The sequence below is a fragment of the Dama dama genome, chromosome 20 (genome assembly GCF_033118175.1).
Source record: "Dama dama isolate Ldn47 chromosome 20, ASM3311817v1, whole genome shotgun sequence".
Lineage (NCBI taxonomy): Eukaryota > Metazoa > Chordata > Mammalia > Artiodactyla > Cervidae > Dama > Dama dama.
Window position 1 is genome coordinate 3057371 of NC_083700.1, and position 24416 is coordinate 3081786.

General features: G+C 43.9%; 1 protein-coding gene and 2 long non-coding RNA genes across 5 annotated transcripts in view; 2 read left to right on the forward strand and 1 right to left on the reverse strand.

Annotated features, from left to right (window-relative positions):
• LOC133040461 (uncharacterized) overlaps positions 1–15374 on the reverse strand; it is a 51802-nt gene extending 36428 nt beyond the window's left edge. For both annotated transcript variants that reach the window (XR_009688968.1, XR_009688967.1), the window contains exons 1-2: positions 15203–15374; positions 7670–7721 (exon numbers count right to left, since the gene is read on the reverse strand). This is a non-coding gene — a long non-coding RNA (uncharacterized LOC133040461). The remainder of the gene's footprint in view (positions 1–7669; positions 7722–15202) is intronic.
• On the forward strand, positions 7905–10683 carry LOC133040039 (uncharacterized). Its single transcript, XR_009688903.1, has 3 exons — positions 7905–8143; positions 8503–8590; positions 10146–10683. It is a non-coding gene; the product is annotated as an uncharacterized LOC133040039 (long non-coding RNA).
• A 2269-nt stretch (positions 15375–17643) lies between the features above and the next one.
• The window catches only part of RCSD1 (RCSD domain containing 1), a 74471-nt gene continuing 67698 nt past the window's right edge, over positions 17644–24416 (forward strand). Inside the window, exon 1 of one of the 2 annotated variants that reach the window (XM_061120184.1) lies at positions 17644–17822. In XM_061120184.1, coding sequence (XP_060976167.1) covers positions 17817–17822 — 6 coding nt within the window. In that variant the 5' untranslated portion in view covers positions 17644–17816. The remainder of the gene's footprint in view (positions 17823–24416) is intronic. The other variant, XM_061120183.1, reaches the window with a different exon arrangement.

Genomic DNA, 24416 nt, shown 5'->3' on the forward strand with positions numbered 1-24416 from the left:
TTGTCCCCATGCAACTCTTAGGCAATGGGGCCTCAACCACAAATGTGCCTCTGGGACCTGCTGGACTCCTGTAGACTGAGCTCCAGTCTCCACTTGCCCATTCCTTATCAAGAGTCTGTCCATTTCCTTCTGATCTGATACAGTCAAGTGCGGGTTTGTAAGCATGCCAGCCCATCCTCCCCATCTAGACAGAGATTGCGGCTCAAGGCTGGTCAGGTATGAGTCAGACCAGCCCAGCCAAGGGTTAGCTCTCTCTACTTTATTGGAATTTCCCAAAGTACGTGTGCACATTTTAGGTAGTATGGGAGTAAAAAAATTATTTTAGAGTCATAGATTTATTTTAGTTGGTATCGAAAAAAATAATAAACTTACTAAATGGCAATTTCCTACATAGGACAATGCTAAATTTAAAGAGTAAATTTAGTACAGATCTAAAAAACATATTGAATAAACTATGCTACAGGTGACTCATGACACTGAAATAAACATGGTGCTCTTCACTAGGCTGAATGTCCAGTTGAAAATGAGAAATATGATTGCTCAATTGTTAACTCCTTTCAGTTAACAAGTGCAGAGTTGCCAGATGAAATTCAATTTAGATGTTAGATTAACTATTGCATGGGACATACTTATACTAAAAATTATTCATTGATAAGTCTGAAATTCAAAAGTCACTGGACATCTTTCCTATAGTTTTGTTTGATAAATCTGGCAAACCTACTCTGAAAGTTTGTAATTCTCAGCTCCTCCTATTTATCCTGGCTGCTAGTCCTGGCAAATCAACCTTGTAATATTTTTCAACCCCTTTCCTCCTCCCCAGTTTAGGCCTTTGCTGTGTCTCAGCTGACGTGGTCAGGATCTCCTGACTTGCTTTCCTGTTCTGCAAACATATTGCCGCTGATTCCTTCTGCTGCCAGAGTTACCTTCATAAAATATAATACTGACCCCTACAAAATAGCCTGTGCCATGTCGCTCCTTTCCCTCAGTTCAGTTCCGTTGAGTCGCTCAGTCGTATCTGACTCTCTGAGACCCCATGCACTGCAGCTCGTCAGGCTTCCCTATCACCACCAACTCCTGGAGCTTGCTCAAACTCATGTCCATCAAGTCAATGATGCCATCCAACCATATCACCCTCTGTCATCCCCTTCTCCTCCTGCCTTCAATCTTTCTCAGCATCAGGATCCTTTCCAATGAGTCAGTTCTTCACATCAGGTGGCCAAAGTATTGGAGTTTCAGCTTCAGCATCAGTCCTTCCAGTGAATATTCAGGACTGATTTCCTTTAGGATTGACTGGTTGGATCTCCTTGCAGTCCAAGGGACTCTCAAGAGTCTTCTCCAACACCACAGTTCAAAAGCATCAATTCTTCAGCACTCAGCTTTCTTCACTCTCACATCCATACATGACTACTGGAAAAACCATAGCTTTAACTAGATGGACCTTTGTCGCAAAGTAATGTCTCTGCTTTTTGATATGCTGTCTAGGTTGGTCATAGCTTTTCTTCCAACAAGCAAGTGTCTTTTAATTTCATGGCTACAGTCACCAGTCACCATCTGCAGTGATTTTGGAGCCCCAAAAAATAAAGTCTCTCACTGTTTCCATTGTTTTCCCATCTATTTGCCATGAAGTGATTGGACTGGGTGCCATGATCTTTGTTTTATGAATGTTGAGTTTTAAGCCAGCGTTTTCATTCTCCTCTTTCACCTTCATCAAGAGGCTTTTTAGTCCCTCTTCACTGGAATTCTATTGCTTTTTCTATGATCCAACGGATGTTGACAATTTGATCTCTGGTTCCTCTGCTTTTTCTAAATCCAACTTGAACATCTGGAAGTTCACAGTTCAATTCAGCTAAGTCGCTCAGTCATGTCTGACTATTTACGACCCCATGGACTGAAGCACGCCAGGCCTCCCTGTCCATCACCAACTCCTGGAGTTTACTCAAACTCATGTCCATAGAGTCGGTGATGCCATCCAACTATCATGTTCTCTGTCATCCTCTTCCCCTCCTGACTTCAATCTTTTCCAGCATCAGGGTCTTTTCCAATGAGTCAATTCTTCGCATCAAGTGACCAAAGTATTGGAGTTTCAGCTGCAGCATCAGTCCTTCCAGTGAATATTCAGGACTGATTTCCTTTCGGAGGGACTGGTTGGATCTCCTTGCAGTCCAAGGGACTCTCGAGAGTCTTCTCCAATGCCACAGTTCAAAAGCATCAATTCTTCAGTGTTCAGATTTCTTTATAGTCCAACTCTCACATCCATACATGACTACTGGAAAAACCATAGCCTTGACTAGACAGACCTTTGTTGACAAAGTAATGTCTCTGCTTTTTAATATCCTGTCTAGGTTGGTCATAACTTTTCTTCCATGGAGTAAGCGTCTTTTTATTTCATGGCTGAAGTTCACAGTTCACATATTTTTGAAGCCTAGCTTGGAGAATTTTGAGCATTTTGCTAGCATGCAAGATGAGTGCAATTGTGCAGTAGTTTGAACATTCTTTGGCATTGCCTTTCTTTGGGATTAAAATGAAAACTGATCTTTTCCAGTTCTGTGGCCACTGCTGAGTTTTCCAAATTTGCCGGCATAATGAGTGTAGCATTTACACAGCATCATCTTTTAGGATCCGCTCGGCTAGAATTCCATCACCTCCACTAGCTTTGTTAGTAGTGATGCTTCCTAAGGCCCACTTGACTTCACACTCCAGGATGTCCGGCTCTAGGTGAGTGATCACATCATCCTGGTTATCTGGGTCATGAAGATCTTTTTTGTGCAGTTCGTCTGTGCCATCGTCTAAGCTCCCTTCCTACTAAAGTCCAAACTATTTAGCATGTCCCAATCCAGCCCATGTTTTCCTCCACCATCCCATCACACTGGACTCTGCTTTTCCTTCCTTACTATGTACTCTTTTGTGTATCCTCTGACTTTTTTCTGCTGACCACACAGCCTGGAAAGGGCTGCCTTGGGTCTTCATCCTTAATGCCAGTTTGACTCCTCAGTGAAGTCTCCCCAGCACCTCAGCTCTCCCTGCACCTACTGGAAGGCGCTTCTCACATCCATGACTCCCCACCTCAGGACTGCAGTGAAGCATCCAAGATGAAGTGCCTGAGCAGGGTCCTGACTGCAGCAGAAGGGTTCCGGAGACCCTTGAGGCACTAGGAGGTTAGGAGAAGAAGAAAAGGGATGGAAGTAGAAAGAAGTAGAAAGATAAAAAGAAGAAACGTGAACATGTGGGTGCTTCCTCCTTCTCTTCTATTTTAGTCACCATTTATTGAGCAACAAGAGCTCACTAGCTGCTCTGTGAAAACGACCTCATTAATCCTCACATCAGCCCTGCAGAATCATGCCCAATTTCCAAATGGGGGATTGATGATAACAGAAGTTGCGTGCCCTCCTCCCCTATCCCAGAATGAGTTCTTGGAAAACAAACCATTTCTTCTTTGCAAGCTATATGTTCATTTTCTGTACATAACAGCTTCATTCAGCTTAGTATATAGAATTGGCAATGATAAGGAATTTTTCATGAATGTTTTCAGAAGAAAAAAATAGGAGGAATAGATTCTTTAATTGCTACTGGGGAAAACAGCTGGCTAAACAGGGACTGATGCATTTTGCAAAAGAGGAAAGCCCAGTGTCCTCTTTATTGCATCATATCAGGAGGCAGATAGTATCTTGTTTCACACTTTGAAAAGTGCTAAGGTTGATAGTGCTGCCACTTCTTAAGCATCCTTTCCCCTCTCACTCCTCCCAAGGTTTTGCTGGCTTCCAGATCTGTTCCTTGCCCTTCCCTCAATGCATGAATCTGCCCTCTCTCCAGCCCACCAGACACAACTTACGTCTTATAGCTGGATACCTTATAGCTATTTTATACCTTATCCACTCAAACAGGGCTTCAGTCTGTGGCTTCAGCAGTTAATCTCATGGTCTAAGCAGAGAGATAATGCTCAAACCATAGGGCCTTCTGTCTCTCCCATTGCCACTTCTCAGACCAATTTTGTGGTTTATAATCCAAAAATCTCCACACTGGAAACTAAGAAAGTCAATCAGTTTGAACCTATCAGAACTTGAATGCCTTATAACATCCCCATAAGTGATTGCCTGAGATTGGCTTGTGATCTTTGCTACTGAAGACCACAGCTGGAAGGTTAGTTGTTATAGACGTTGATGCCTCTTTGTTAATGACAAATCTGACTTTTAAGAAAATTTTATTCAGTCATAGGACTGCCTTTTAAGTAAACCTAGATGAGTGGCATCGATGAAGGTACTTTATGGTTAGGACTATTCAAGCATTCATTCTTTTACTTTCTGGTTTCTCTTTTTAAGTTTTAATTCTGGTAAAGTACACACATACACAATAAAATTCCTCCTGTCTAACCATTTTTGCTTTCTTGTGTCTTTTTTTCTATTTTTTGTTATTTTTCTCTTAACTATTTTTAAGTGTACACTTCTGGGATGCTGGATCATATGACAACTCTGTTTTTAGTTTTTTGAGGAAACTCCATACTGTTTTGAATAGTGACTTCACCACTTTACTTTCCTACCAGTGATGCAGAAGGGGGTTCCAGTTTTTTTCATATCCTTGCCAAGACTTATTATTTTCTGTTTTGTTTTTTTTTTTTATATATAGTGGCCACCCTAATAGGTATGAGGTGATGTCTTACTATGGTTTCAACTTTCACTTCTCTAATGATTAATGATATTAAGCATCTTCTCATATGCTTGTTGGCCATTTGTATATCTTTTTTGAGAAATGTCTGTTCTTGTCCTTTGCCTATTTTTAAATTGGGTTACTTGATTTTTTGTTGTTGAGTTATAGGAGTTCTTTATATATTCTGTACGTTACCTCTTTATCAGATATATGATCTTCTTTTCTTCCCTGCCATTCCATAGACTGCCTTTTCATGCTGTTGATTGTTTCCTTTAATGTGCCAAAGTTTTTTAAAATTTGATGTAGCCCCATTAGTCTATTTTCGCTTTTGTTACCTGTGCTTTTGGTGTCATATCCAAGAAACCATTGCCAAATTCAACGCCATGACACTTTTCTCCTGTGTTTTCTTGTAGGAGTTTTATAGATTTAAATTTAGCTGTTTACCCCATTTTGAGTTAATTTTTGTATATGGTATAAGGTAAGAGTGTAACATCAGTCTTTTGCATGTGAGTATTCAAGCACCATTTGTTGAAGAGACTCTTCTTTCCTCATTGTGTAGTCTTGGCATCCTGTTGAAGAACATTTGACCATTAACACAAAGGTTTATTTCTGGGTTTTCTGCTCTGTTCATTGGTCTATGTGTCTGTCTTTATGTCTGTGCCTCACTGTAGCTTTGTAATATGTTTTGAATCCATGCAGTATGAGGCCTTCAACTTCATCCTTTTTCAAGATTTTTTGGCAGTTCAGGGCCCCTTGAAATTCTGTATGAATTTTAGTATTCTTTTTCTGTTCCTGACAAAAATCATTGAGTTTTTCAAAGGGCTTATGTTGAACCTGTAGATAGCTTTGTTAGTATAAACATTTTACCAATATTACATTAAGTCTTTTAATGCATGAACACATAATGTCATTCCATTTATTTGTGTCTTCTTTAGTTTATTTTAGCAACATTTTATAGTTGTCAGGTCTTTTTCAGGACCTTTATAGGTTTAGAGGTCTTTCACCTCCTTGGCCAAGCTTACTCCTAAGTTTTCATTCTTTTTGATACTTTTCTAAACTGAATTCTTGTCTTAATATCTTTCTTGGATTGTTCATCGTTAGTTACAAAAATGCAACTGATTTTTGTATGTTGATTTTGTATCTTGCAACTTTGCTGAATTTGTTTATTAGTTCTAATAGATTCTGGGGGGATTTTTGGGGTTTTCTACATATAAGATCATATTATCTGCAAACAAAGATAGTTTTACTTCTTCCTTTCCAATTTCGATTCCTTTTATTTCTTTTTCTTGCCTAATTGTTCTGGCAAGAACTTCTAGTACTCTATGTAGAATACAACTGGCAAAAGTGGGCAAAATTGCCTAGTTTCTGATCTTAGAGAGAAAGTTTCATGTTTTTTTATTATTGAGTATCATGTTCATTGCAGGCTTCATATAGTTCACTTCTTAAAATACAAAATTCCTGGACTAATTCTGAAATATTAAATTTGGGCCGACACTAGCCGGCATTTGAAATGATAGCTCACTGTAAATAATTACTGACTAGCAAAAGAAGATCTTTAAATGGATTTTCTAGATGTGGTTTTATGGAGACATGTGATACCATATCTGTTTTGTGAGCCATGTTTTCTTGGACTTAGGCTTCCAGGACAGGGATTGACAAAGCATATACAACTCGTGTGACTGAAAGTCATTTGCCTCATATGATCCTTTAAAAACCCACCCTGGCAGTTTACACATGTGAGTTCAAAGGGCCAGTTACTATAATGAATGGGGGACACTCTTCTTGGATCTGTTAAAAAATAATCACCACTTTCCTTCTAGTTGCTTAATAGCTTTAGAGATTCATGGTCTCTAACTTTAGAGGTCCTTCCCCCCAGACTTAAATGAAAGGCAGTAGGAGAAAAAGTAACCAGGACAGAACAAAATAATGCCCTGATGAGTCTCAGAACAATGTGCTGCTGATAAAGAAATAGACATTCGGCAAATAAAGAACTGTAATTGCAGCTACAAGAAGTTCTGAGATACTACCTTGAGTAGACCAAGTTGTATATGGAAACTTTTTTTTTGGACTAATTTGTTTTTATTTTTGGCTGTGCTAGATCTTCACTGCTGTGCATGGGCTCTCTGGTTGTGGTGAGTAGGGGCTACTTTTTGTTGTAGAACACAGGTTCTAGAGGTGAAGGCTACAGTGGTTGTGGCAGACAGACTTAGTTGGCTGGCGGCATGTGGAATCTTCCCAGACCAGGGATCGAACCCACGTAGCCTGCATTTGCTGGAGGATTCCCAACCACTGGACCACCAGGGAACTCTGTGTCTTGGTTTTTTAAGTGTTAAGCTAACTTCAGATAAAAGGAAGGAGAGAAGTTTCATTTGTTAATTTACCAACCGCTTCCGAAGAGAAAATAAGTGTGGGTAAGCCATCTGCTGAGTAGGTACTGTAGAATATTGAGAAGACATGCCCACACTTCACTCTGATATGCAGTAGAGATAAGCACCCTGAAGCAATGAGAAGGAATGGCTCTGGTAGTGCATATTATTCATGATTTAGGAATTCCTTCTCAGAATTTATAGCTTCCCCTCAGTAATGATTCCTGAGCAATTGGTCACCTTCCTTAGCTCATCAACAGCTAGTATTACAGTCCCTAAAGTGCTTTCCTCCACTCTCCCCATTTCCTTCTTACCAACCCTACTTCTCTTTCTGGTCTACCAGCCTAATGGTAACCATGATATGGTTACATGGATGTGAGAGAATAAGCATCAGGCAAACAAACAGAACCAAGACATAGAACCAGAGAGATACTTCTAGAAGCCTTAAACACAGCTGCAGAATTAAAACAAAATTATCAAGGGAACAGAGTGTTCCAGCTGACTTAACTTCCTGTTGGTAAGTCTCTGGGGAGGAGGGGTGAGGTCTGGAGTTCTAGAATTGGGGTAGAGGAGCAGGGGCCTGGCCAGGATGGGGGCAGGACGCCTTTGCAGGAACGGTTATTCAGAGCTGGGTTCCCATCTGCAAGGCTGTTGACACTCACTTCCTGAGCCTGGCCGTGGTCAGAGAGGCTTTCAGCTACTGATGTGCCCAACCTACAGAAAAACAGGATGTTAGCTTTCAGATCTGATTAAGCCATGAGATGCAAATTCCTTCCCCACTCCACCCCCACCCCACTCCCCAACCACTGACACCCACACCATTCTGCCTTCCACAGCAGAGACACATTCATCTCCCTGTGTGACTTCCAGCAGGGGCTGTCTGCATCCTTTGCCTTATTGCCAACTCATCTGTGCAAGGCCAGATTGAGTGCTTAACCCATTTCATTATGGTTTTAGATTTATGTTTGTTTTGATTAGGAGTTCCTTGCCACATCCTTGGGTAACTAATGAGAGTTTTCACCAAATTAGAAAATGAGAATGGTTAAATAACTTTGCCCTTTAGAAAGCACACAGGTGGTAGGGTCCTGGAGTCCCCAGTCCTCAGCTTGGCCCCTTTGCCTACAGAGTCTTTACAGGTGAGTGGTTGTCAAGTCTCTTCCCCTACTCACTCTAACCCCATTTCTTTTTCTTGCTGCCTAAAATCCCCACCATGTACAATAAAGGAAACAGAAACAGAAAATATAAACCAGAAGCAACTGTGCTCGGGTCAGTCATCTTCAGGATGCAAATATCACCTATTTTTGCAGAGGTAAATACCAAGCACAAAATATTCCCAGAACAAGATTCCAGGGGCAGCAGTCTCCCTATAAGGAGGCCAGGATTCTAAATTTAATACCCACTTAAAGGGATGATGTGTACCACGTTGGAGCAGACACTGCAAATCTGAGAAGAACGTCAAAGCGGGTCTCTGACAAACCCTCTTGTCCCTCTCCAGCCGCTCCTCAATCTTGAACAGCCCTCTGCTCACACGATCCTTCCAGGCACCCAGCCTCCTACAACTCTATCTCGCCAAGCACACTCAGGTCAGTTTCACCTTCTTTATACCCCAAGGTGCTCCTTGAACCTCCCATCCTTGACCTCTTGGCCTTCCTCAGGACCTCACAGAATCCAGTTTCATACTGCTTCAGGACATTTGGCATTTAGTTTGCATCAAAGTGGTGCTAGTGGTAAAGAACCTGCCTGCCAATGCAGGAAACACAAGAGACTCTGGTTTGATCCCTGGGTCGGGAAGATCCCCTGGGGAAGGGAGTGACAACCCACTGCAGTATTCTTGCCAGGAGAATCTCATGGACAGAGGAGCCTGGCCAGCTATAGTCCATATGGTCGCAAAGGGCTGCAAAGAGTCAGATACAACTGAAGCAACTTAGCAAGCATCGCTGATCCAAAGGTCTATTTGATTATTGCCTTCAAGGGTCTATTAATTATTGCCTTCTCAGATAAATAGCAAGGTTACAAGATAGGACCCTGTGTGGGCTTCGCAGACTGAATAATATTGGGGACACCCAATATTATTGGGTGAGAAAAATATGAAAAAGTCTCAAATACTATCACAAGGCAGAAAAGTTGAATGTAGATGTATGAGCATAAGAAATGTAATAACGACATACTCTGAAACTGTAAAATCATGAAAAAGGCTTCGGCACCAAAAGTTATGAGGTAGTACAACAGGATCCGAGCAAGTAGACTAGTCAGTAAGTGATAAGGGCTAGGGAAAAAGATCAAATCCTTGACTACACCAGAAAAAAGACCATAGTTTCTGTGCATTAAATGTATGCATTATTTACATCTGTGTAACTTAAAACTGATTTCCAAAATGAAACACATTCAAGATAGTGAAATTTATTCAGAACTGAGATGTGAGGAATTCCTTTCCCGCCATTTTTTTTTTTCAATTGTTGGCATGTACAAGCAAAATTGCAGAACTGAATCTAAACTTAAAATATCCTAGAACAGTCAGATAAAGTACAGCTGAGAAGAAATAAGACAGAGATGAATCTTTCCTCCAAGTGAGGCTGCATCCAGCAGACAAATTTATTAAAAGTAGGTGAAAATTGGGAATTCCCTGGCAGTCCAGTGCTTAGGACTTGGCACCTTTACTGCTGAGGGCCAAGGTGTTCTATCCTTGGTTGGGAAATTAAGATTCCGCAAGTCGAGTACTGTGGTCAAAAAAAAAAAAGTAGGTGAAAATCACAAGTAGATAACTTGGAGTTGAGAGGTGAACATAGAATTATGTTGTGAAGGCAGCTGTGTTTGGGACTTCCCTCTGATTACAATCATTTCATCATGATAAAAAGCTGCTGCTACTATTACTTCATGAAAACAATGACTCAGCCTTCATCACACTATTTTGCTAGCATTATTTTAAGCATTTCACATGTATTGATCCAATTAATTCTTTTAACTCTATTTGGCAAATTCTATCATTAGCCCCATTTTATAAATGGAGAAGCAGGAACAAAATTAAGTAACTTGATCAAGGTCACAATTAGGCCCAGGAAGTCTGGTTTCCACACTAAACTTTAAATCTCTATGCTATCCTTTGTGTTACAACTTTTCATGTTTATACTATATTTTTAGGTGGACATTCAAGAACTGGATTACAAAATGGATTATCTACATTTTTTGCATGAAGTCAGTGTCCATTCACTCATTCAACATGTGAACGCAACATGTGAACTCATCAAATTTGAACCCAGCACCAACCTTAGAACTTTAACCAAAACAGAATGAAATGTGCTTTCTTTACGATTAAAGTTTTGTGGGAGGATAAAGAAAGTAAACAGGCAAGTATAAAGTAATCCTTGCAAGGACAAGAATAGTGCAGGCATGAGGTATACATAGGAAGCACATCTATTCCAGGTGGTGGGAAACCAGGGATGTGTGGTGGTGGTCAGGACCATCTTCCTGGAGGACGCCTTATCTGAGAAACAGATGAATAAGAGTTAACTTTGGGCTTTGTGCAAAGCAAGGAATGTGTTCCAGACAGAGAAAAGAGCTCATTCAGGGACCAGACGGCACATCAGGATGGTTCAAGTGTGGAGTACTGGGTGTTCTCTGTTGAGCAGGAGCTGGAGAGGCAAACTTGGTCATGTTAGGAGTGTGAGTTGCACCCTCCAAAGTAATCTTTAGAAAGATGACTCCCTGTAGAGTGGAAAAGAGGTGCGGGGAGATGATGAGTCAAGTTTGGAGGCAAGGACAATAATTAGGAGATATGGAGATGAACTATATCTAATAGTTTTCTAATCCAAATGGAAGCTGGCAATGACCGTGACTGGTGGAAGGCTGCAGGGAGTAGTGTCAGGATATTTCAGAGCTAAAAGTATATAGCACCTGGTTGGTAAAGATGATGGAAAAATCAAGAATGACTCCCAGGTTTCTGGGACAAATGGATGGGTAGTGATACCACCACAAGAAGGAAGAAAAACTAACAGGTAGGAACACAGATTTTTAGTAGAATTTTGTAAATGTGTACTTTGTGCAGAAAACTTTCCACATAATTCTTTATTGTCCATGTAAAAAAAACAAAGAGAATGAGTGGCAAGTGGGAGTTGGGTGCTATTCATTCTTATAATGTTTCACTTTGTTAGTGTAGAATCATCAGAGATATTCATTTTAAGGCCATGTGGGTAAGCTCCAGCTTTGGACAGGTTCCTGTCCAATTCAAGCTACTGATTCATTTTAGTTAATGTCCTTGTGGCAAAACTACATCACTTAATGTTACTAACAATACCCCCAGAGAAATTGTGATAGGAATATTTCACGAAAACCACCTTTATTTCTACAAATATCTTCCCACTTTCTTTCTAGAAAAAAAACAGTTCTTTTTCTTTTCTTTTTATTGGCTTGCCACAAGGAATGTGAGATCGTAGTTTCCTGACCAGGGATTGAACCCATCTTTCTGCACTGGAAACTCAGAGGCCTAAACACTGGGTCGCCAAAGAAGTCCTTTTTCATTCTTTTTTTTTTTTTTAAGTTAAATCTCTCCTCCAGGGACTTCTCTAGCAGCCCAGTGGTTAGAGTTCCGGGCTTTCACTGACTTGACCCGCGTTCAATCTCTGGTGTTGTTGGAGAACTGAGATCCTGTGGGCAAGCCCCAGGGCACAGGCAAAAAAAAAAAAAAAACTCTCCTCCCAAACTTTAAAAGTCCATGTGTCTGCTGCAACCACTGAAACATCACAAAGATATCTGTATGAAAAAAACCTGAATACTCTTCCACATCATGTCTCCATCCTCTGTCTTTCCAAAAGACTAGTCTCTCTCTGCCTGCTCTCTCTCTATCACCAGCGTCAACAGGCCTCTGGCCCATCCTGGGGATCTCTGGGGGTGGCTTGGGGAGGAACAGATGATGAAGGGACTGGGTAGCAAATCAGTCTGGAAAAAAGAAACAGGAGGGTTCAATTCTTACCCCCACCACCTTTTTTCTTAACTTTTTTGTTTGAAATAATTTCAAACTTTGAAAAAATTGTAAGATTAGAACCAAAAACTCCCATATATCCTTCACCTAGGATCCTTAGAGTTTTGCCAATTCTAATGATTTCTCTCTTTTTCAGCTTTATTGAGATATAACTGACAAAACTGTAAGATACCTAAAGTATGCATTTGATGATTTGATATGTGTATATTTGATATATGTATTAACATATAGAGAGAGTATAATTCCTTCAAAGTACTTTATAGTCAAAGGAGCCAATCTAGAAGCACATGGTCAACCCAATTGTCATGTGGCTCTAGCCTTCTGTAGACTAGAATCCTTCCCCAGCCTTCTCTTGACCTTCTTGATACTGGCACTTTTGGGGATCACAGACCAGTCACTTTGAGCAATGTTCTTCCTATTTGGCTTGTCCAGTGTTTCTTCATGATTAGACTCAGGTTATGCACCGTGGGCCAGAGTATCACAGAAGTGATGGTGTCTTCTTCTTCTTCTTTTTTTTTAATATTTGATTAATTTAATTTAACTGTGCCAGGTCTTAGTTGCAGCATGTGGCATTTTCAGTCTTCATTGCAGCATGCAAACTCTTAGTTGCAACATGTGGGATCTAATTCCCTGACCAGCAATTGAACCCAGGCGCCCTGCACTGGGAGGGAAGAGTCTTAGCCACTGGAACACAGGGAAGTCCTGGAGTGCTCTTCTTATTGCATCCTGTCAGGTAACGTGTGATGTCAGCTTGTCCCATCACCGGTGGTGTTTGCTTCGACCACTTTCTTAATATGGTGTCTGTTAGGCTTATCTCTGGGTGGCTCAGTGGTAAAGAATCTGCCTGTGATGCAGGAGACGTGGGTTCAATTCCTGGGTCAGGAAGATCCCCAGGAGGAGGGCATAGGAACCCACTCCAGTATTCTTGCCTGGAGAATCCCATGGACAGAGGAGCCTGGCAGCCTACAGTCCATAGGATCGCAAAGAGTTGGACACAACTGAAGTGACTGAGCACACATACAGGCTTATCTCTAAAAAGTTACATTTTCCCCTTTGTAATCAATGAATAATTTATAGGGAGATAATTTGAAATTATTAAAATCCTATTTCTCATCCCATTTTTACCCCATTAGACTTAGCATCAAATGATGTTTCTACCTAAAATTATTAACTATAATTGTTGTCAAATGACAAGTTTTTTTTTTGCCTTTGTTAGTCAGCATTGTGCTATAAGAACCTTCCACTTATCTATCCACTTACTTGTTTATATCAGTGTGGACTTATGAACTCTTATTTTATTTAAAGGGTCTAAGGCATTTCTGGAGCTTTGCTGGTGGCTCAGTGGTAAAGAATCTGTCTTCCAGTGTAGGAGACCTGGGTTCAATCCCTGGATCAGGAAGATCCCCTGGAGAAGGAAATGGCAATCCACTCCAGTATTCTTGCCTGGGAAATCCCATGGACAGAGAAGCCTGGCAGAAGTCCATGGGGTCGCAAAAGGGTTGGACATGATTTAGTGACTAAACAACAACAACAACAACAATGCATTGCTATCATTGTTTATTTTGATCCTTATATCATCCCAATATTGTCCTAGGCACCCCTGCAATCTGGTTTCTGTATATTCTTAACATCTTCTTTTCATTTATTGAGCACTTCCATATTTTCTAGCACAAAATGTTTCAGGCTTATCTTGTTCTTTACCTGCCCCAGCCTTGTAAGCCATTTTCTCCAAGGACCCTTGGCTCCTTCAGTGAAGAATGGTATTTAGAAACCAAGATCTGGGCTCTGTTCACTGATTGCCACTGGGGTATCAGTTCTCCCTGGCCCTCTCAGTGGATCAAACTAAGAAATATGTGTATGTGTGTATATACACATTTATATCCACATATATATATCTACAGATTGAAAACCATGAGTTCACACCAATACCTCCCATTCCAATCCAATACCATAGGGTTTATTTCAGTTTCCACTCCCCTTGCATATTTGTATCTCCCTCCACTATCACTGAGAATCTTATCTCCCATTGGCTTCTACACGTCAATTTCTTTGCTCAGTTGCCCTATGTAATCAATTTTCCAATTCCCAGAGGGCCAGTCGAAACACTTCATGAAATCACCAACCCCTGCTGGCTGTTCTCTCCACACATCAACATCCTCCCTGTGGCCCAGCTGTTTGCCCCGCTACCTTCACTTCAGTTTACCTTTCACCTGCTACCATCTTCCTCTGGGAAACTCTTCTTACCATTCCTTGAACTCATAAAGCACTCAAACCATGGTGCTTTCATTTCAGTTTATTCAATTCTGTTCCTCACTGACAATCACAGCAGAGTGAGTTGTTTTGTTTTGTTTTTGCCACATTCCTGGGACTTAGGGCTGAAGTATATATATTTGAAAATTAATATTTATAGTTATGAGGGAGCATTTGCTTCTTGCTCTTAGTTTTTCAAATGAACCATCAGCAGCCCAGTGTGGCCACTTACTAAGAATTGCCTGATTGGAGCTCTTTGCAGTTCTGCTTAAAAACTAATTAATTTACTAATTAACTTGTACCCTTCCATGATCTCTCTTGATCTTTTCTCTCAGCAGGTCTTTTCTCCCATTGAAGACCCATCTATGGAAAAAAGGCTCTGCCTTTGATTTAAAGGCAAAGATGCTATTAATTTGCTTCATTCATTCATTGATGCACTCATTCATTCACCAAATAGTAACATGTATTTGGGGGTATTTATTTGGTAGTAATGTGGGCTTCCCTACTCAAGCTGCTCTGGTGTTTCTTGTTTTTCATTCTGCGCTGGCCTCTATTTACTGCTTGGCTGATTTAGGCTATCAGCGTGTGTGAAGCAGGGAGAGTAAAGGAAATGAGTCCTTGTGAGATGACCAGTCCCCTCGAGACAGGGAGGAACGACCCCATCAGAGCCACCTTCCCTTCCCCGTGGGTCGTCAGCTCCTCACAGCACACCGAGCACCAAGTCAGAATCTCAGAGAACCCATCAAAAACAGGGAGTTTTTGGAAACTCCCTGGAAATGGGTTATTTCCATTCTGGCTTCTGGGGAGCTTCAGGAGGGGTGACAGGGGAAGAAAAGGTGAACACAAGCCCCCACCTACTCAGGACTGCTGAAACAGAGCTCCAGCCCTCGGGCCTCTCTCCCCATTTCCACCACTTCCTCTCATAAACGCCTCTTCCTAGGGCCCAAAGAACTACGGAGGAGCATCCTACCCTGCACATCCTGAGACCCGGGAGCAAGGTGGCGGCCAAGCTTGTCTGCATTGTCGTCACGGGTTCTCACATGGCTGAGGGAAGGCCCACACAGGGCGTGGGCTGCAGCTGAAGTTACCTTGAGCGACTGTGATGCTATCTAAGCCTAACGGTTTCCTTTGGTAGGCACTTCCGCCCTTCTGTTTGTGAACCAGAAACCTGTGCTGGGACAGCCCCATTCTGAGCAGAAAGGAGGACTAGATGCAGGCAGAAAAGAAAAGGCCCTATGAATCAGAGTTAGAAAATAAGAGAAGAGACTCTGCTCCCATCACCAACTCAGTCCTGCACATTTAAAAAAAAAGAAAAGGGAAAAAAATTATATGCACAAGGATGCGCTGCAAGGTACCAAAACTCCTTTCTTGCTGCCAACTCGGCTCTCGAACTCTCACTTCTGCAGCTGTGTGGCTGGAATGGAAAGAGACTGACCATTAATTCCTGGGGGTAGAATCCCATTCACTGGGCTTTAGAATGCCTGGGAATAAAAGAAATATTGGGTCCCTATTTATTTGAGCTTGTACATGAGGCTAAGCATTATAAAAGTAGTTACTCAAAAAAAAAAAAAAAGATGTAGCTACTTTTTTCAAAGTGCCTACTGAACTATACAGGTGAGGCAAATGAGGATCAGACTAGGTAAGTGACTTGTCTCGGAAAACACAGCTATTAATTAGCAGAGCAGGAATTCAACCTTCAATCTGCTTCTAAAATAAAGGTTAGGCTAAGTTAATGAACTAGAAAACACTCTGGCATTAGGGCTATCAGTGTTTCAGAAAGGCAAGTCTTAGAAGACTCTACAGGGAAGAGGCCATGTTTCTAAGTGAAGTGAAGTGAAGTCGTTCAATCATGTCCGACTCTTTGCGACCCCATGGACTGCAGCCCACCAGGCCCCTCGGTCCATGGGATTTTCCAGGCATGAATACTGGAGTGGGTTGCCATTTCCTTCTCCAGGGGATCTTCCCAACCCAGGGATCGAACCCAGGTCTCCCTCATTGTAGGCAGACGCTTTATGGTCTGAGCTACCAGGGAAGCCCAAGGCTTCCAAGGCTGGTACCCAAAGCAACAATCTTAAGTGCCTGAAAGTCTGCAGGGAGTGTTGGGATAAAGAGCAGAATTAGGGCAGTTCTTTGTAGTGTGAGCACACTCTCAACTGGATTCTTTTACCCATTTTCCCACATATCTCTCTTCACAGTGCTCATGATTACCTGCCCCACTGTCTCTTTCCCAGGGTGAGTTGGGTGAGGGTTTGGGGTGGGGTGGGGCATAAGGACACTGCAGAAAGACACAGAGGCATTCCTGTGGGCCAATCCTCTTCACACTCATAGGTCTCTGAAGGCTTCCCCCTTTTCTTCTCTGGGAGGGGTCCAGACCCAGAAGGGGCACCTAGCGCTGGTGACCAGTGTGTAAACTGGTAGCAGAGAGAGAAGCTGCTCCAGATTCCAGGTCCCCTGCCCCTTCCTTGCAGCTTTGTTTTCTTCAGCCTCTTTGCTGCTCAGGGAGCTGGGATGGCCCTGGGGGAGGGTTGCTATGTTGGGCCTATGGGAATGGGATGTTCGGGATCTTGCCCTTTGCTCTTAGAGTACACTTAGGAACAGCAAAAAAGGCCCTTTAGCAACAAGCAGTTTGTGGGAGATGAAATTCCACCAATCCAAATGCATCAATCCAATGGGGAAAGAAAAAGATTGCTACCGGGAGCTTGGAAAACTTTGCTTGGATTCCTTTTCTCCTCCTCCTCTAACTGATACACTGATGAGAGATGGATCGATTGATAGTGGTCTCCTGAAAATGTGAGGCTGAAGGTGGAGAGGAAGAGAGATGGCAGAGGGGGAGGTACTTGCGTTTGCAACACCAAGCTTTGGAGGCACTGCCTGAACAGTCTCTGAGGGGCGGGGAGGAGGGGAGTGGGAGAACCGTTTACCCTCAGCGAGGGTCCTCATTCTCCGCCCTCCAGGAGCGCTGGGAAAACCAGGTATCCGGCGAATGCATTTCTTTTTAAATGAGCAGAGACAGGGGTAGAGATGTCTATAAAAGAAGTAAATAGAAAAGAGGGGAGATAAAAAGAATGAAAGAGCCACTGTAACTTTTAGGGCAAGCGAAAAGAAAGAAGAGATGTTAAAGGGGGGCAGAGGTTGAGGAAAGACACCGAGCAAAGACCAGGGTCCTGGAGGAACTTCACGAGAAAGAGGGGCCAAACGACGGTCCCATCCCCATGTTTGGGCAGATTAATGGAGTCGTGGCTCCCTCGCTTGAGTCCTGCCCCGGGAGGGGACAGTATCTGTTTAGATTTGTGTCTAAATTTAAACCCTGATCGCTGGCCTCCTTCCCCAGCTCCCCACCCTCCCCGCCTCCTCTCTCTCCCCTCCCCTCCCTCCTCCTCCCCCGTCTTCCTAGTTCTCTAGCGCGGGGCCGGGGCGGCCAGCCGTCAGTCCTGCAGCCAGCGAGCCGGGCGCGCAGCCGCTCCCTTGCGCTGTGCCCGCCGGAGCCGAGCCCGGTCCAGGCGGGAGCAGAGCGCGGAGCGGGGATCGAGAGCCCGTGACGGAGCGAACGCGCGCCGTCGGCGCTGGGTCGGCGCCTGGAGGCCATGGAGGTAAAGGATCCCGTGGCGCGCGAGCAGGGTCCGAGCAGCGAGCACGAACGAGGCTCAGCGCTGCGGCACTCCGGAGGCTAGCCCCTGGCCTTTCCTAGGGGACCCCTCCCGGCGGGCAGGGAGTCGGCCGGGAAGACCTCGGGGAGAGGGCAGGGGCCTTTCTAGAGGTTCAGCTATTTTGCTTAGGGACTTAACATGCTTCGGGGGGGGGGGGGGGGGGGGAAAGCTAGGTGCTGTAGACTTTGTAAATGGACAAATGTGTGAGCAAAACCTCTTTAGAAATCAGAAGCCGCGGGATCTGAAGAGATGAATATTGAAAGAGAAACAGAGCTGTTACCCTGAGGCACAGCTCGTCTCTGCGCTTCCCTTTTCGAGGAAAATTGAACTTTTTCAAAGTCCAGTCGCCCTCTTGCCTCTCAAGTCCCACTTTTGTCTGTCACATTTTTCAGAACTTTCTGGAAAGCTCCCCTCATGGGCAAATGGCACTATTTCTGAGCAAGCTTGAGACTTTCCTGTATGTCCCTGCATGCACTGGGGTGTGCTGGCTACATGTCTGTGGGGGGCTCCAGGGTGAGGCCCACCACTGCTCTGCCTGGGGTTTTCCTGGGACAGTTCCAGCCAGCGGGAGCCAGGAACCACCCTCCAGTGGAGGAGTGGCCGGTGTATTCCCCTCCTCGCTGCCTTTTCCATATTTTGAGGCTCCCATAGATGTTCCCCTTGAAATAGACCTGACATTTAGCCCTAAGCCTATTTTAGCTAGATTCAGGCTTGCTTTTAAAAAGAAGAGAAGCAAAGGTGATTTCCACCGTTTTCAAAAGCTGAACTGCTGCTCCCAGTGCTGCCGTCAGCACTCTCCAGACTCACGTTTCTGCTAACTCTTGCCCGCTGCTGCTCGACACCAGAACTTGGGCTGGCTCTTCTAAGCAATCCCCCTGCCTGCAAAGCGCTGGGTCTTCTCTGTGTGGGCAATAGGTCTGTCCTGGGCAGTTGCCGTCAAGTGTCCGGCTCTATCCGTTGTCTTCAGGGATCACCTTCAGAGAGTCTTCATAAAGTACAGGGGCCCGTGGGATCCACCGGAGGCTAAGATGGACCCTCTGGAAACATCTGTAAACTGGGGAAACTCCGGGCAGATTAGGGTTGGGAAAGGGTGGAAGGGAAACCCAGCAGTGGGTGTTCACCAGTCTACTCAAAGATAGCCGAGGGCAACGAGATCTTTTCTGGCTGCAGCTTCAGAACCAAGAAAGGAGATAGCTCTGGGAATGCCCATATGAACAAAGAAGTTTCTCGGAGAAGGTGCTTTAAGAGTTGGTTTCCTCTTCTGACAGTACAGGGTGCCTCGGGCCTCAGCTAGAGGTGCAGTGTAATTTAGGACCTCTTTAATCTCCTGCGGAAATGGACGGGAGGTAATAGCAAAGCGAGTCTTAGGCTTAGAAGCAAATTGCTCACTGTTGGAGGGCCAGATTTGCTCTCAGAAGACACAGGGGAGCCTCTCACAGGCACTTGCTGCTTCAGTTGAGGAAGGAACAGCGTGCGGCAGAGGCCCTGCAACTCGCCGGAGCAGCTTCCTGTGTGGAAGCGAGAAGAGAGGGGGTGAAAAGAGAAGTGAGTGGTGAAAAGAGACGATCCTCCAGTCTATGAACAGAAGCATGTCGGTTCACACTGAGTCTGTCCAGGGCATGGATTTGCTGGCTGGCAGTGACTGCTTTTGAAGTTCTCTTGTCAAAATGCCTGAAAAAAGCACTCCAACAGCTAACACTGGTAAAGGAAGTAAAGAGGAAACCACGAGGCTGGAGACGTGACATTTCTTAGCCAGGAAGTGAACTTTTTCATGGTGGGACATGATATGCAGGAGTGGGATTTGGGAATTTCTGAAAAATCTCTGGGTAAAACTCTTTTGAGAGGTGAAACCCACTTTTGAGACATGCCACTATATTTGATGAGAAATGGAGCTACATTACTTCCCAGTACTAGTAATTTATAACCAGGCCAATAAGACTTACTCGACATTCATTCTCTAGGACCCATTTAACTTTTGGAAGTCTTTGGGGAATCTTTTTTTTTTTAAGTTACTTTACTGTCATCAACAATATCAATCATTACTTCAGCCCTCTTTAAGCCCTCTGGAATAAACAAGATAGATGCCTTTTAAAAGCTCACAATCCAATAGGGAAACTAAGACTAACTTGTCATGTGCATAATTTTCAAATGCATAAGTGCCTTAAGGTATGGCATTTGCAGACCCTAAATTTTATAGTATTTCAGTATTTCTTACATTTCTGTGTAAGACTCAAAAGAAGTCTTAAAAGAAGGGTGGGTGGTGAGGAGGAGAAGCCATAAGAAGTGGTTGCACGGAGAACATGCCAGCTTTGTGTAGGAAAGTAAGCCAGTTGGCTGGAAAGGAAGATGAAGAAGCAGAGAGAGAAAAAAAATGAAAGTAATAAGATAAAAACCACAGGGCCTCCGAGTATAGTGGATGCTGACCAAGTGGGTGAGTGGGAGCTGGAATTCAAGCCACCTGGAAGAAAGGGTTACTTTTCTTTGTAAAAACTCTCCTTGCCTAGCTGTACCCCAAAGGGATGCCTTTTTCTGATTCAGACAGAGGCTAGCTGCAGCCCTCAAAGCCAGATAGCGGATGGCCCTGGATTCTGCTCCTTGGACAGTAAGAAACTCTGAGTGGTGTTGAGTAAGATGACATCCACCTTGGAGCAGGGATGATATGGCAGAAATGCCAGTGTATAGAGTGAACAAGGAAACCAGACTCAAGAGCTATTCTGAAAGTCCAGGCATATTCTGACTTTGAGAGAGTAAGAAGGAAAAAAATGGAAGAATAAAGACCATGTGTTCTATAAGAAACTGGAAATGATTCTGCGTTTGAGCTCGTCAGGGTGCCCAGCTGAGTAGGGTTCTCTGAGATGCCAAGGAGAGTGGCGGTACTGTTTTTACACCTCTGTAATAAGCCTTTTGTAGTCAGCGACTGTCTTACTGGTCTTTAGGTCTCCAGAAGTTTGCACAGGGCCTAGATCATCATATAATTTCTTGAGATGAGCTTGCTTGATAAATGAATTAACAGAAACAGAGAACTCTTCCCCTCTCAGTCTGCAGCTCAAATATCTCCACCTTGGGAAGCCTGTACAGATGCCCTCAGGCTCTACAGCACACTCAAGGACACTTTTTTCAAACTGAATTAGAGTACTAGACAGACCTGTAACTGTCTGCTTACCTGGTTCTCTCCCTGGAAAATTCCTCAAGGACAGGGGCTATATATATCTAGTGCCTGATGGCACTCAAATGCTTGTTGAATGAGTAAATAAATGGTTGAAGATGGGAGAAAATCAGTTAAAACAACAACAACAAGGTTTAGATGTGTTGGTTTAGGTTGTTCTAACCAGGAATGTCCAGCCTACCATGAGAAGTACAGGCCTCTTATGATGAAAGTATGATTCTTCTCTAGAAGAGATGATAGGTGAAGTTACTCTGGATAGGAACTCAGAATGGAGAAGTGTATAGAAAAGAAAGAGCTGGAGACTTTGTACCTCAAAATCAAACCAGTACTCTTAGTTGCTTAAATATAAGTTGTAGGTACTACCGGATAACCTGAGAGTATTTTAAAAGGTTTAATTTTGCCACTGAACATGTAATGAATTTCATGGATGGAGACAGTTAATGAGCCCTTTTCTCTGAGGTAACTTCACAGTCCTTTCCAGATATTGTCATTCATCCATTTAGTCAGTATTTATTGAGCATTTATTATGTACCGGATCTTGTGTGATGAATGTTAGTTAAATATTCTCAGGCTATCATGTCGTCCTCACAGGTTATCAGCATTACTAATGACAGGTATATGTGTATGTGTATATACTGGTACATATAATGTATTCATTTTGTAACCTACTTTTTCCAATTTCTTTTTACTTCATTAATGAGTGGGGGGCGTGTTGTGCCAGGAAGCTTGGAGTCCTAACCATTGGACCACCAGAGAATTCCCATACTTCATTAAATATTTTCTTCCACAATTTCAGCAACAGCCTTCGCTGGTTTTGGACCCACCCACCCTCTCACTGAGCCGTATGTTGGCCATAATAAGGGATTGCTTGGCCTCTGAAAGCTGGAATTTGGCTCAGTGGACTTGCAGGCCTGCCCAAGTACCCCCCACATTCCTGTCTGGCTCCCACTCTGTGGGACCCTCAAAGTACCACTGGCTTCCTCTTAATAGACACTTCCATTCCCAGGACCACAATGACAGGGGAAAGTTCCAGCAGGCAGACTGGAAGGGCCCAGGCGCTGTTACGGGAGGGGATGAGCACACATTCCCGGAGCAGAGTCAGGTTTCAGAGCCCAGTACACAGCGTGGCTGCTCACGGCCAGGGGAGCCAGAAGCTGGCGAGTGCGGTTCCGTGGGAAATCTGAACGCTGGGAGCTCAGCGGCCCGGCAATCTTATCAAGGCCTCAAGAGAATGTTTTGGTTCCAGAGAAATCTGAAGGCAAATCTGCCATCCTAAAGTAATAGTTTTAGGTTTGCAGAATCAGCTTGACCACCTCTACTCAATTCATTAGAATCTAAACATCTCAGAGCTCTGGGTGGAATGAAACGATCTCTAACTGTCATATAGTGAAGGAGAAAACAAGACAGAGATTGAGGCTGCCTAGGGAATTAGGCACCACTGAACCTTTGGAAAGCTAGCAGTTTTTCTCTCACCTAGTTTTTCTCTAAGCCTAAACCTTAAGAGGTAGAATGGTCGGTTTCATTACAAAATAAATATCCACCTCATTTTGGCCTTCAGAGTCAGGTAGATGTTTTTAATCACTCTGTGCAGACGATATAATGAAACTGCTAACACAGTACTAAGGCTTGGTCAACAGCATCAGAATTATTGCTCTAGGGACGAAGAGGAGCTCGTCTACCCAGTGGATCTACCTGAGTCAGACACTGCCCTTATACCCTGATCTTTTGCGGTTTGAGCTCTCCATCTTTTTCCTTTTGGGTTTCCTAAATATCTGTCTCCTGGGAATTGTGGGAAATGACTGCTGAGCTTATGAGATTCGTCTTGCATGAGTCAGATCTTATCTTGAGGGAATGGACCTCTGCAATTGCGGCCCAGGACCTCCCTAGGAGAGGTGAGATGGGCTTTCAGGGCCTTTATATCTATAATGACCGTCTGAGATGCCATCAGAGCCCATACTCAATGGAGATGTTGGGGCCCCCAGGCTGGAAGCACTGAGAAGTCCTAGACCTTGGGACTGGGCATTCTCTTCAGCCGAGATGTCCCTAGCCCTGCATTTTGAACATGCATGCACCATATCAGAGCCACCTTCCTGGCCTTGGGGTAGCAATCACAACTCTTTCCTAAGGTAGATCTTCAATAATCGATAATAGTTCATAGCATACAACACACTAGTTCTTTAATTAGGTCCAGCAGACATACATTGAGGCCATACTGCCTGCCAGGCAGTGGAAACAGGAAGATGAATGTTTCACCCTGCTGGTCTCTGAACAGCTCAGGTCTAAGAGCGGGGCCAGCACATACAGACATATGCAGAACAGGGGTTTGAGTTCACGTGGGCAGAGGAGAAGCATCGTATCCCGCCTAGGGTTCAGAGGGGCTTCCTGTGAGAGATGGTTCCTACGTGGAGTCTGGAGGGATGGGTAGGAGTTGACCAAGTGCAGAAAACTGGGAAGTGCATTCTAGTTAGAGGGAATGACAAGCAAAGCACTGACGCTGGAAACAACATTGTATGGGTTACAAGCAGTCCATTTCTGGAAAATAAATCAAGATAAAGGTATTTGAAGTTGGGGAGCTAGATGGGGGATATAGAGAAATAAAAGTTACAGTTCCTGTTATAAAAAGACCTCTGTTCTATTTGGGGAAACAAAATATACACATATGACGCAGCATTAAAAAAAGTACAAGATTGAAGATAAGTTCTCAGGTGTGTGGGAATTCAAAGTCAGCGTCTCTAATGGGAGCTAGACAAAACTTGCTTCCTCTACTGGGGATTTCCCCTACAGGTGGGGCTCTTCCAAGGGCCCCTGGCAGCACCGGGGGTGCACAGCTGACAGGGGATTTCAGCCCAACGAGTAGCATACTCAGTCCAGAGCCTGCACCTAAAAGCTCTGAGGAGGAAATCCAAGTTGAAATAGACCCCAGGCCCCAAGGGAATGCCTGTGGTCAAGCTCAACCAAAGCCACCCCCACAGCCCTCCTGTCTTATCTGACAAAAAGAGGACTTTGGGAATTAACCACATTCACACAAAAAAATCTCCTGTTTCAGTTCACACATCCACCTACAGCCCCACTCCTACACTCCTCACACTGTGTTCACGCATCCTGTGCCTGCTCCAAAAAGCCAACATCTCTCCTCTCTGTCCAAAGGCAGCACAGGCACAAGCCGCGTGCCTCAGCTCAGGCTGGGTCCAGCAAAACAGTGCAGCAGAAACAAGACGCCAAGACTTGTGACTGCTGTTACACAACCCAAGCACCCACACCAGAGGTCACCGAGAATTCACATCTCACAACGTGCCATAGAGGGCTTCTGGCTTCCTTGGGGCCTCACTCCTAGACCCTCACCCGTGATCATTTATTCCAAGCATATGAGT